Source organism: Vulpes lagopus, chromosome 24, assembly GCF_018345385.1.
Source record: "Vulpes lagopus strain Blue_001 chromosome 24, ASM1834538v1, whole genome shotgun sequence".
NCBI lineage: Eukaryota > Metazoa > Chordata > Mammalia > Carnivora > Canidae > Vulpes > Vulpes lagopus.
Genome location: NC_054847.1, coordinates 18,379,715 through 18,393,785, shown reverse-complemented (window position 1 = coordinate 18,393,785; position 14,071 = coordinate 18,379,715). Strand labels below are relative to the sequence as shown.

Below are 14,071 nucleotides of genomic sequence, written 5' to 3'. Positions count from 1 at the left end.
GGATATACTGCTAAACAGCTGGTGCATGTGTTTGCACTGACTTTCATTTCTCTCAGAATGGCACAGGATTAGGCAAAAGGTTTATTAAGCAAATCAGAACAAAGTCACTTGAATAGCTGGTTCCACTTAATTGAGTTGAGGAATATTGAGTTTTTCTTGTTTTCATTACTCTTTTTTAATTCTCAAGAGATAAAAGGAAATACTTTACAGTTAATTCCCAGCCATACTCTTAAAATTTTTATAAGAATTTTTTTAGGGGGAAAAAAATAATTTTTTGGATTTTTTTTTCCAGTAAGCTTGGAAAAAATTGGGATACCAAAGAAATTTTCCCCCCAAATCATGAGTCATTTATATTCCTATATCTTCCTATCCAGTTGATGAATGTATATCACTCTTTTTTCCTAATTATGTAACAGTTTTAAGGTTAACTATGAACTTGTGGATTTACTTGAATTCTAACATGTTAGTTTTTAAAGTTATTTATACCTATACTTAAATATTCAGCGATATTGGAGAGCTCAGATGTACACAGTACAAAATGGCATCATATGGAAGATAACATTCTAGGCTATTCTGTTCATTACTGAGCATGAAAGTCCTACATTATGTTAGGCAAAATGCATACCTCTTGCTTATAGTGAAACTTTATTATCTAAATAAAAGCTGCCTTCCATTTTGTGAATGTTTGTGGGGTTTTCGGGGGTTTTTTTGTTTTTTTCTCTTCACAAATCCATATAAATATACAACCCAGTCCTCTCCTTTCCCCATTTCCACCCTCGTAGCTGGGAGTTGTCTGATTTTCATGTATTCCTGTTTGTACATGATTCTTTCGTTTTTAAGAGTTTTAATTGGTAATAATTTTAAACTTAAAGAAAAATTAAAAGATATCGAATAGTGTATGTAACATTTGTGTACCCTTTATTCACATATTAACATTTCTCCATATATCTGTGGCTTTTTTTGTACCATGGGAGAGTAAATTGCATATTTTTAGTGTGATTTTTTTTTAATGTTAATAATAATTCTCTGATTTTCTTCATATATTGACAAGTGGCAATACAATATTGTGGCTAAGACCATGGACCCTGAAGCTAGGCTGTTCAAATCCTGGCTCAGTTTTGTGTTGTGATGTCAGACAAGATTTTTTACCTCTCTGAGCCTCAATTTAGTTATCTGTAAAATAAGGCTAATATTACCTACCTAATAAGATTTTTGTAAGGGTTACATAAGTTAAATGCTTCTAGACACACTTACGGCAATAGTGCCTGGCATACACTGAGCACCCTAGAAATCTTAATTCTGCTATTCTTATTAGAGTCCGTTAATTCTTTCGAGAATATTCTTAGAGTGAGGCGAAGGTATACATTAAACTTGGTACCCATTGATACATCTTTCAGTGGCATATTAGAGCTTGTTTTTAGCTATAAGTAATTTATTAATGCCAAGGATAATCTGGAGTAGATATCGTTGTGACTGATCAAAGTGATTTTCTTCTTTTAAATTAGGTTACAGATTATGCTATTGCCCGACGTATAGTAGATTTGCATTCAAGAATTGAGGATTCAATTGATCGTGTCTATTCCCTTGATGATATCAGGAGGTATCTTCTCTTTGCAAGACAGTTTAAACCCAAGGTAACTTGCCCTTTTGTCCTGGAATAGGGCACTTAGAGGGCAGTAAAGGATCCTATGAGAATTAACTGAACCTATACTTGTTTAGTGTTTTTTTTTGTTTTTTGTTTTTTGAGGTTGTTTTGAGAAAAAGGTTTCTTTGGAAAGTTAAGAGGGAATTTCCTTAAAAAGTCTGAATAAATTTCTTTTACTTGTTAGGTGCTAATAAAAAGATTTTATGAGTCAAGAATTTTGAATCATCAAATAAAGTAGGACATACTTTTATTTCAGCTGTTATTCCTAAGAATCTTAAAATTGTGTGAGTTCAGATCAGTAGTCTACTGAATGTCCTTGAATCTTTCTCTAAGGAAGATTTGTATTCCTTTAGGTCATTGTGATGAACGTGGCTTAATATTTTATAATAATTGATATAGTTCATTTAATTGAATCTGTACTGGATCCAGGACATTTATTTTTAAAGTAAACTTTGTAATCCATTTGTTCCATTTAACATTTTTCTAAAATAGAATTAAAAAAAATTGATTCTGGGTGAGGTTTTTACACTATTGTCTGGCTCAACTTTTGGATTTTAATTATCTGTCACCTTCACTGATTATCCATAATATTGAGGTTGATTCTCACTGTCCCAAAAGAAGCTTCGAACCCTATTTAAAACTAAGGGCTATTGGTTATGTATGTGTAAGGCGGCTTTCATTCTCTATGACTGTGTACTGGTCCTTCTGTGACCTTGGCATACTTCCCTAATAGGATGAGTTCCTCGTTCTGAAAAAAGAGTATTCTTTTAGTATTCTCCTTTTGTTGTTAGTATTTGACAAATAATAAGGTTTACTGAAATAGCTGTGTGACTGTGTGTGTGTGTGTGTGTGTGGGTGTGTGGACCTCTCTTTTTCCCAAAGACAGCATAAGTTAATTAACTGAGTTTCAAGAATGTTCTGAGCATTAATTTGTTTAATGAGCTTTGGCATCTTGAGTTTAAAAGGCATTACATCGGGCAGCCCGGGTGGCTCAGCGGTTTAGTGCCACCTTCAGTCCGGGGCGTGATCCTGGGGACCCAGGATCGAGTCCCACATTGGGCTCCCTGCATGGAGCCTGCTTCTCCCTCTGCCTCTCTCTCTCTCTCTCTCTCTCTCTCTGTGTCTCTCATGAATAAATAAATAAAATCTTTAAAAAAGCAAACAAATAAATAAATAAAAGGCATTACATCCAGTGCACTGCTTCAGCTTGTTCTGCATCTTTTAGAAGTGGCATTTGCTTAAATACCCTGCTATAGACCTATTGATAAAATTAGTATATGAAATTCACAGGCATCCTCAGTTTAGTTTCTTTGGAAATCCATTTCAGTATTCTTTATTGACTTCAAAGTTTTGATCCTCTTAGTTCCCCAAAGTGTATCTAGAAGGCTCTTAAACTTATGTTTAATGCAGCTCACATCGAGTAGAAAAGCTCTGACTTCTGTAATGTTCTGAAACAGATTTCTAAAGAGTCAGAGGACTTCATTGTGGAACAGTATAAACGTCTCCGCCAGAGGGATGGCTCTGGAGTAACCAAGTCTTCATGGAGGATTACAGTGCGACAACTTGAGAGCATGATCCGTCTCTCTGAAGCGATGGCTCGAATGCACTGCTGTGATGAGGTATCAAAGTCACTTTAATGTAATGAGAGGAAAGAGCAATTGATTTATTGGTTTATAAGTATGTTTTTATCTTGAGTATGACTGTTGAGTGCTCATAGGATACATGATGCTGGGATTTCTCCTTTAAAAGTTACTATCAGGGCAGCCCCGGTGGCGCAGTGGTTGAGTGCCGCCTGCAGCCCAGGGCGTGATCCTGGAGACCCGGATCGAGTCCCACATCCGGCTCTCGGCATGGAGCCTGCTTCTCCGTCTGACTGTATCTCTGCCTCTCTCACTGTGTCTCTAAGAATAAATAAATTTTAAAAATAAATAAATAAAATAAAAGTTACTATCAAGCATTTATTGAACATAGATTAATATAATAAAATAATCATGTCATAGGTCATAGAGAACATAAAGAGGGGTTACCATTAGTAGGTAGATGATCCCCCTGAAGTATTGTCAGAAAGTCAATCATAGCCTAAAGCTACATCATCACATCACAAGAAGGGTAAGTACAATGCAGTAAGTTATTTTGAGAGAGAACACACTAACTTTTATTACAGTATATTGTAAATGTTCCATTTTATTATTGTTGTTAAGCTTTTACTGTACCTAATTTTTAAATTAAACTTTATCATAGGTGTGTATGGATAGGAAAAATACAGTATATGTACGGTTAAGTAATATCTGCAGTTTAGACATCAACTACGGGTCTTGGAACATAATCCCTGAGAATAAGGGGGAGGGTGGATACATTATACCACATTTTATTTATTGTTGATCCATCAGTGGACATTTGGGCTGCTTCCACCTCTTGGCTGTTGTGAATAAAGTGATGAATATGGGTATTTTACTCTATTGATTGTTTACCTTGATGCTCAGAAGTTTTTGAATTGGATATCGTTTCATTTGTCATTTTTCCCTTTTGTTGCCTATGCTTTTGACACCATTATCAAATCCAATGTCCTAAGGTTTTTTCCCCTGTTTTCTTACATATGTTTTTATAGTTTTAGGTCTCCAGACTTTTTTGAGATAATTTTGTATGTGATGTAAGGCAGGAGGAGTCCAACTTCACTCTTTTATGTAAGATACCAAGTTTCCCCAGTACCATTTTTGGAAGAAACTATGATTTCCCCAAGGAGTGGTCTTGACACCCTTGTCAAAAATTATTTGACCATATAAGGATTATAGATAACAGTCATAGAATATATTCCCCCTTGTATCTGGTTTCTTTCACACAGTATTAATACCATAAGATCATCATCCAGGTTTTGTGTAGTGGTAGTTTGTCTGCCTCACTGCTGTATAATATTCTGTCCATATATCACAGTGATTCACCCATTCTTTTTTTTTTTTTTTTTTAAGATTTTATTTATTCATGAGATACAGAGAGAGAGAGAGAGGCAGACATAGGCAAAGGTAGAAGCAGGCTCCCTTCAGGGAGCCTGATGTGGGACTCGATCCTGGGATTCCAGGATCATACCCTGGGTGGAAGGCACCACTGAGCCACCCAGGCATCCCACCCATTCTTCTATTAATGGATATTTGGATAGTTTCCAATTTGGGTTCTTAAAGGATATACATGTCTTTTAGTCTATATGGTGGTATACATTTCTGCTGGGTGTACACCTACAAGTGGAATTGTTGTCATAGGTTTCACATGTGTTCAGTTTAGTGAAGACTGCCAAAATGCTTTTCCATAGTAGTTGTTGTATCAGTTTACATTCCGACCAGCAGTGAATGAAAGTTGTTATACATTCTTTCCAATACTACATATTGTTGGTCCCTTTAAACCATTCTGGTGAATTTATGGTGTTAACTCCTGTTTTATATGTGTGTGAAAAAGCTAAAATGCCACTGTGGTCTGTAATGGAGAAAATCTGAGTGGTGTATCAAGAACACTGACTTTCTGATTTGCTTCATTTTGACTGGTTTAGGTCCAACCTAAACATGTGAAGGAAGCTTTTAGGTTACTGAATAAGTCAATCATCCGTGTAGAAACACCTGATGTTAATCTAGATCAAGAAGAAGAGGCCCAGATGGAGGTAGATGAGGGCCCAGATGGCATCAATGGTGAGACATTCGTTCATTTACTCTTCTGGAGTTACAGACCAAAATGTTCTCTGAGATGTTATGATAAAAGTAAACTTGTTGGGCAGCCCAGGTGGCTCAGCGGTTTAGCGCTGCCTTCAGCCCAGGGCCTGATCCTGGAGACCCAGGATCAAGTCTCACGTTGGGTTCCCTGCATGGAGCCTGCTTCTCCCTCTGCCTGTGTCGCTATCTCTCTCTCTCTCTCTCTCTCTCTCTCTCTCTCTCTCTCTCTCTCTCTGCCTCTCATGAATAAATAAATAAAATCTCTTTTAAAAAAAAGTAAACTTGTTGATGGTTTTGAAATCTGTATAGCAAAAGGGAAAAAAGTGAATATTGGACTATTTAGAAGGTAAAATACAATTAAATAGCTGATATAAAATATATATGCTTGAAAAACTGAAAGAAAATACACTAAAATGGTGAGAGTGGACCTAATTCCCCAGCCTTATTTATTTTTATTTTGCTTCTGAATTAAAAACATGTTCTTGAGTACATTGAAACATAGATATTTAAATTTTGTATATAACATTGCAGTGAACTTTTTAGATCATAAAATCTTTATATCTGCCATCCTTCTCATTCCTACCACATTAGGGTTTTTTGGTTTGTTTTGGTTTTTTTGAGAGAGAGAAAGTACATGCACACAAGGAGGGAGGAAGCACAGGGAGAATCTTAAGCAGGCTCAACATACGGAGCCCAATATTGGGCTCAGTCTCACAACCCTGAGATCATGATCTGAGCCGAAATCAAGAGTCAGACACTTAACGCCTGAGCCCCCTTCCCAATTAGTTTTTGCCTTCATCTGTAGCATTTACAAATTTGCTTCTAATTTATTTGTAAAATTACTAAGTGCTGAGTATATATGCTTATTTAGAAATTAATATTAAAATAGAAGTCATGTACTTAAACATTTGATAGGAAGAGTGTTGGAGGCACAAAAACAAGATTCAGATGATTGATATTTCACTTAGGTCCTGTTGACAGCCCTGCTCTTGTGAATGGAATCAATGGCCACAGTGAAGACATAAACCAAGATTTGGTTCCTAAAGCCTCCTTAAGGCTGAGCTTCCCTGAGTACTGCCGAATATCTAACCTTATTGTGCTTCACCTCAGGAAGATGGAGGAAGGTAAGACTAAACCTAGTGTGCGCACATGCTCAGTCATTCATGTAAGTTGTATTTGCATAAACCACTTCCATTGCTGAAGATTCTATTTTGTCAGAAGAGATAATAAATTGTTACACAAGCCTATTTACATTAAAAAAATCTATGGGATATTAGTCTGACAGTCTGGACATTTACCTAACAAGTTCGTTGTCAGAGGGCATCTGTGTAATGTCCTTGGCGTATTTTAATATTTTTGAGAAGTTGGGATCTGATAATTTGTCGAGAAGCACTTAACAAGTGTTTTTAACAGATGCAAAATCACTGTTCCTTTCAATAGCTTTACTTTGAATGGATGGACTCTAAGTCATTTATATTTCATAGGCAAGTAATTAAACTGAAAAAACCAAATTAGTATAGATACATTTAATACTAAAAATGAAGTAAAATCCTCATTTTTCCATAGGTAAAATGAAATATCTGGGCACTAGTACACTTCCTACCTTTACTGCTTTACTGGCTGTTCTAACATGCCTATAGTCAGCCATGAGGCAGAAGGAAAACTGATGAAATCAGGGGGTCAAACTTAAACTTTAATTTGGTGGTTAGTCATCAGGTAATTCTTATTTAAAAGTCCCAAAATTCTGGCTTCCAGACTTCATCTCAGTGTTGTGTCTGTAATGAAGAAAAGAATAGCAGAAATTGTCTTAGCTTACTAAACATTTGAGCCTATAGTTTTTGCCTGTGTCCTTGGGTATTGTAGACTGGTGGGAGGAAGGAGAGAAAGCAGTAAAGAGGCCACTAGGACAGACAGGTTTTAGCTGACCCTCTTCTCACATAAAACATTTGGGAGCTCACATGTTCTTGTGTTGACATATTTCATTTTACTCTTTCTCTTGCAACTGAATTTTAAACATGGCAAACCATTAATGGAACGGAGATAAGATTAGCACTCAGACACCATCTGCATTCCGCAGGAAATTCTGCTAGGTCTTCCTTAAAAAACAAAACAAAACAAAACAAAAAAAAATACTACTCACCCAGTCAAGTAAGTTATGAATTTTCAGTCTTCAGGTGGCCAGCTGTGCTGTAGTCTAACCTAAGGGTACACACGGGGAGTACAACTTTAAATAAAGAAGGCCACATACCAAGAACATTTAGATAATGAACTTTCAGTACACCCATAATAAAACTTTCCAAAGGCATAGTCAGTAAAGCTAGATTTTCCCATTTTTGATTTTGTATTTTATTAGCTAGAATCAAGACTAAGTATAGAGTTTTATTATACTTTGTTTCTCTGACAGTTGTATTATCCAGGTTCCAACTTTTTTTGTGACTTCATAGAATTCTGCTTTGGACTAAAGTAGACAGTCATTCAGTATAGGTAGACCTTGCTGAAATAAATTGTTAATTTTTAAATTTTGAATGAATGCCCATGGATTTCACTTCTTGGTTGATCTTACCTACCTAAAGTCTTCTTGTTCCAAAGAGGAAGAGTTATTTAAGAAGTTTGCTGTTAATTTATGCTTTTAGTTGCTATTGGCAAGCATTCTCATAGGTGATGAAGCATAGAAGGTGAAGGAAACACATTCATATTTTGAAATCTTAATAAGTTTAAGAAACTTGTTTCTTATAATCTCTTTCTTATTAGATTTTTTTTCCTCAGGATAAAGTGAGGCATACTTTAATACAAGTAATATGACAGGTTATTTCAGGCTTATGCTGGAACATTGCAAATCTTATTTCATCAGATACACTTTCTGACAGGTTGATGGTTATTTACTCTGTACATTATCTTTTTGTGTATGCAAACCCCAAGGATTCGCAATACAATTTGCTAGAAGGAAAATTTAATCCTTTTGAAATGTATTTTTTGTTGCAGAAGAGGATGAGTCGGCATTAAAGAGAAGTGAGCTTGTTAACTGGTACTTGAAGGAAATCGAATCAGAAATAGATTCTGAAGAGGAACTTATAAATAAAAAGAGAATCATAGAGAAAGTCATTCATCGACTCACCCACTATGTATGTATAGAACTACTCTTGCATAATTATTAATGAGGGAAGGAGTCCATGGCTCATATCTGCAGATTCATAAATGTTCATTTATTTTGTATCATTGGGACGTAGTCAGAATTATGAGTTGTAAAATAGAGAATTTACAGCAGCTCATTGACTCATTTCCCCTGCAGAAACAAGCAGAACCTAAGTTCAGTCTGGGAAGGTGGATTTAGGGTCTTACTATCTGAGTGTTTTTAACCTTTGATTTTCCCTCCCTTTGTCATAAACCTGCAAATATTCTCACCCCTATCTCCTGTTTTCTATGTTTGCTCTTCCCCATAGCCTCACCTCTTGCATCATCCAGCTTACAGTCTGGTCTGTCCCAATGATCACTCTTTTCTCATACTGTAAACTGTAATCTCTCTGTTCTACTTGATTGGCAAAACCCCAGCTTTGGTTAAATATAATTCTTTTACTTTACTGCATCCAAGCAGTTAAAAGTATTTTGAGATAGGCATACAACCACAGGCCATGTCCTACTTTAAATACATGACCACTAGTCTTAGGTGGACCATTCCTTTCTGCATCTTACCAACCTCACACTCTTATTGCCTAGTGCTGTGACTTCTCCCACTCTCTTACAGGAGCTTTACGGGCATACCTCCTCCCTACTCACATCAGTTGGTCATTCTCTGTATTCAGCTTGTCCGTAGCATTTGTCACTATTGATTGCTCCGTCTAAGTCACCATATTCTCCTGGGTCTTCTCCTGTCTTGCTGATTACTTCCTCTTAGTCTCTTTTCTCAAGTCTTGTAACTTTTTAAATGGAGTACTGTGCTCAGTCCTCAGACCTCTTTTCTATTTACATTGATTACCTGAATGATCTTATTTGGTTTGGAATTTAAACCCATCCACTGATGACTCCCAGATTTAGCTCTCACCTCTCCTCTAAACTCCAGATGTCTAGCCAGCTGCTTGCTTGTAAACTATAGGCATCTCACGCTTAATTTGTTCAGAATAGTTCCCTTCCCCCCCCCCCCACAGTGTTCCCATTTACTTGTTCTAAGCCAAATCCCTTAGAATCATCCGTGATTCCAATTTCCCTTCACAGCTTCTCCTTTTAGCAGTAAACCCTGTGAGCCCTGCCTTCAGTATGTGTATTCTGTGTTCTGTCCTCCCCACCTTCACGTCTTAAGCTACCATACCCAGACTTTCACAGGACCCTCCTCAAACTGTCCTCTCTTGTACTGGCTCTGTGTCCAGCAGCCAGCCAGATCTTTTAACAAATCAAAAAGATATTTTAAGATTTTATCTACTTATTCTTGAGAGGCAGAGGGAGAAGCAGGCTCCGTGCAGGGAGCCTGATGTGGGGCTCGATCCTAGGACCGTGGGATCACAACCCCAGCCAAAAGCAGATGCTCAACTGCTGAGCCACCCAGGCATCCCACAAATCAAAATGGTTTAGTGCCCTACCTTCCAGTCCTTCCTCACATTTACAATAAAATCCAGTCTCCCTACCATAGCCTGCAGAACTTACACAATCAAATCTCTGTTTCTCTCGTTCACCTCATTGCATAGGACTGTTCCTGTTGCTACTCAGTGGTGCTGGCCTTGTTTCTATTTTTTGGACACCAAACTTGAAGTCGTTTCCACTTGCCCTTTGTCTCTTTACCCAGATCCCCTCTTCCAGTCAGTGTCTGCTCACACGGTCCCTCTCAAAGAGGTAGTTCTTGGCTGGCCTGTCCCAATAAGAGCCTCCTTCTTGGTATCACACACTAACCCTCTTTCCTGTTATTTCATAGTGCTTATCATTGTCTGGCAGCAGATGTTCATCTTGTCTCATTACAATGCAAGCATCACGAGGATGGGGACTTTGTTTTGTTGACCACTGTATCCCCAAGATCTGTAGTGGTGCCTGGTACAGAAAGGTCAAATATTTGTTGAATGAATGATTGAATTTCTCTGTTTAAATGGCAGATTTACCTGTCCTGCAGGTGTTTTGTTTTTTTTTGTTTTTTTTTAAAGATTTATTTATTTATTCATTCAGAGAGAGCGAGAGAGAGGCAGAGACACAGGCAGAGGGAGAAACAGGCTCCACACAGGACGCCCGACGTGGGGACTCGATCCCGGGTCTCCAGGTTTACACCCCGGGCTGCAGGCAGCGCTAAACCGCTGCACCACAAGGGCTGCCCCTGCAGGTGTTAACTATATAAATGTTACAGGTGTCACATATCTTGGTTGTGTTATCTGAAAAATCATTTACATGTGGAAGTAAATGAGTATGATTACAAGTGTTTGTGTGTTGTGGGTGAGGTATTGAGAATAGCTACTTAGATCAGAATTTAATAAATAATACCTATGAAAATAAAGCTGAATTGGGATTGTGTGCATTCAGAGGTCTTTCTGCTGGGCAGTGTGTTTGCATCAGGCCAGTCCTACCCAACCTAGTGTCTCCCGGAATCAGTATAAGATAAAATGACCCACACAGGAAATCCACATTGGGATACGTGGTGAAATTAGCTGATCTAAACTGGGGCTATCTTTTTAAGTTTACATTACCTGAGCCAGCTCACTACAAAAAACTAGAGAAATTATACAGTGCTCATCAAGTGTTCTTTCTATGAGGGTGTGTTAGTACATAAAGTGAGTTCTTGAAAGTGTCCAGCCCCTCTTAGTTTCAATAGTGCTCATACTGTGGGACATTTCTGCCTTTTAGGATTAAATCACTATTTTCTGAGTTCTCTGTAGGCTTGGCTGGGAGTCCCTCACCTTTCTGGGTTTGTTTTGTTTTAGAAAGAGAGCACACATGCCCTGTGGGGTGGGAGGTGGAGAGGGGTGGGAGGAGAGGAAGAGAGAATCTTAAGCAGGCTCCATGCCTGACTTGAGGTTTGATGTCACAACCCTGAGATCGTGACCTGAGCTGAAATCAAGAGTCAGACACCTAACCAACTGAGCCACCCAGGTGCCCTTCATTTGTGTGGGTATTTTAGAATGACTTAAGGTACATTTTAAGCTATGTGCCATATTCTACCTTTTTTTTAACTCCTAGCTCAGAATGAAAATTGTTACATGTTAATTATCTTTAAATTAATACTTTTATCAAGAAAACACCACTTTTACCAGAGTGATAAATAGAATGATAAGCATATTTATCAGAGGATTTTTACAGTTGCATAATCTTAAAATTCATGCGTTTTATCTTATCATTTTTGGAATTATATTTACAAACTGTAGTATACCAGGAAACCTTACTAAAATCACAATGTCTGTTGAGCTTATCTATTTTATAATTTCTCAAAATAGGTTTATGGTATGATAAAGTCTGTATCCTAATGGCAAATGAGTTTAGCAGAACCTTGATAAAGAACCATATATTTTAAGGTATAGTTCTTTTTCATAGTGCTTCTGAAGGGTAAATGGAAGAAAATGGTAGTAGCAAACACTCAGAAGGGTCAAGTTCCCTGGATGGGAGTGTTTTTACAATACTGCTGAAGACCTGAAGACAAATGTTTGTATTTCACAGGATCATGTTCTAATTGAACTCACCCAAGCTGGATTGAAAGGCTCCACAGAAGGAAGTGAGAGCTATGAGGAAGATCCCTACTTGGTAGTTAACCCTAATTACTTGCTTGAAGATTGAAATACTGAAAGTATCTGAGAGACTGTTGCCCCTACCTCCTGGCCTGGAGTCTGGATGTAGCTCTACTAGCAAGAGAAATGTTTCTGGGGCAAGACTTCAGGAAGATTTATTTTGAGGAATAAGAACCTTATTGCTGGTCTTGGTTTCTGCAACTAAGACCTTCATTTCACGTGTATAAGAAAAAGTCCAGTACTTCTTTGGTATGAGAATAGCTTTTTACAATTGCCAGCTACTGCTTTTCTTCATCAAAATAAAATGATGTGTTCTGCAGTTGTCTATTAGATTTATTTCCTCCTTACTCTAATTACTGCTTTCATCTACAGTTGACCCTTGAGTGACATGGAAGTTAGGGGTACCAGGGCCCTCATGCAGTCAAAAATTTGTATGATTTTTGACTTCCCATAAATGTAGTAGCCTACTGTTGACTGGAAGCCTTATTGATAACATAAATAGTTGATTAACACATACTGTGTATGTTATATATACTGTATATTGTATTCTTAAAATAATGCTTTCTTTTTTTCAGTATTTCTAGGCTTTTTAATATTTCTAGGTTTGTCTACAAGTTTTTTCAAATTGTTGCAGATCTCTAAAGAATTTTCCAATATATTGAAAAAAAAAATCAATGTGTAAATGGACCCACACCATTCAAATTTGAATTATTCAGGGGGCAGCTGGACTCACAAACATGAGTCTTTCCCTTTTTGTTTAATGTGGAGCAGATGGGTGAAAGTGTATAGCATTATAAGCCTCTAAGATTGGTTCCTCTGAGGAGTCCTTAGAATTAGTATGAAGGATAAGGAGCTTTAGAGATTACTTTCCAAGATTACAGTTCTGTGTTTTATTTTTTAAGACAGTCTTTAAAAATGAAAAGTTTATTGTACTTTTTTCATTATTAGTAATACAGCAGTTTGCATTGTTGTACCTTTTAACAACAGGTGACATTTGGGGGCCTGCAGGACCAGTTAGGGAATATTTATATGTTGTATGTGAGTTCATTATTAATTTCACATTTCAATGGCTTGAAAACAATAGAGTGAAGAGGACTGGGAATGGATAGAGAAATTGTATGGTTAGCAGATGCAGACTATAAACTCCTCAGTCAAAGGTATGTTCCTAATTAATGACAGTAGGAGAAGCTGGTGGGAAGAGGAAACCTTGGTACAGGATCTCAAACTGTGTTGAGGCAGTTAGGAGATGCTAGCGTAAGGTGAGACATTCAGGGGATAGGAAAAATATTCTAGTGAAAACACAGGAGATAGTAAGAGCGCATCTCTGCACTGACCCCCAACATGATAAAATGAGATAAGGAGGTCCTGGAAAACAGCGTGATAGAAATTTGAACCTTAGAAAAGAGTATTTTGGTGAATCTCTTCTTCCCTGTTTTGCCATCTGAGTGGGGGCTCCAGAGCAAGGTGAGATCATTATTATAAATAAAGCCCCAGTTGAATAAGTAGGCTTATATTTCCACATACCCTTTTCCTCTATATGTTATTTGTCAAGGAGGTGAAGTGGCTAATGGATGATGGTTCATGTATAAAATCCTTAGGAAGAAATTAGACAAGTATTTAATAAGTGGATAATGTTTCTGAATGGGAAGACTTTAATGTTGTAAGTTAACTGATCCATAAATTTAATCTATTTCCCACATAATCCCAACAGATGCCCATCAATAAGGAAATGACTACATAAATTGTGGCTCAGCTCTACCGTAGGATATATAGACAAAATGCAATAAACCTATATGTTTGAAATGGAAATACCTCCAAGACACATGGGGGAAAAAGTACAAATATAGCCATAGGCATACCTAAATATATAAAGCAAGCATTAACATACCTCAAAGGAAAAGTAGATAGTAATATACTGACTTCAGTACCCTCTGATCAATGAATAGATAGTCCAGACAAAATACCAATAAGGAAACATGGACTTACTTATTGGAGAGGGAGACACTGAGACAGGGAGCACAGAGGGAGTAGCAGACTCCCTG

At 37.4% G+C, this 14,071-nt stretch overlaps 1 protein-coding gene across 1 annotated transcript in view; it reads left to right on the top strand.

Moving 5' to 3' along the window:
* MCM6 (minichromosome maintenance complex component 6) overlaps window positions 1-12,348 on the top strand; it is a 33,837-nt gene extending 21,489 nt beyond the window's left edge. The window contains exons 12-17 of the mRNA XM_041739269.1: window positions 1,506-1,634; window positions 3,103-3,264; window positions 5,184-5,319; window positions 6,309-6,464; window positions 8,323-8,462; window positions 11,962-12,348. Of these exons, the coding sequence (XP_041595203.1) occupies window positions 1,506-1,634; window positions 3,103-3,264; window positions 5,184-5,319; window positions 6,309-6,464; window positions 8,323-8,462; window positions 11,962-12,078 (840 nt within the window). The 3' untranslated portion in view covers window positions 12,079-12,348. The remainder of the gene's footprint in view (window positions 1-1,505; window positions 1,635-3,102; window positions 3,265-5,183; window positions 5,320-6,308; window positions 6,465-8,322; window positions 8,463-11,961) is intronic.
* Window positions 12,349-14,071: the final 1,723 nt, after the last annotated feature.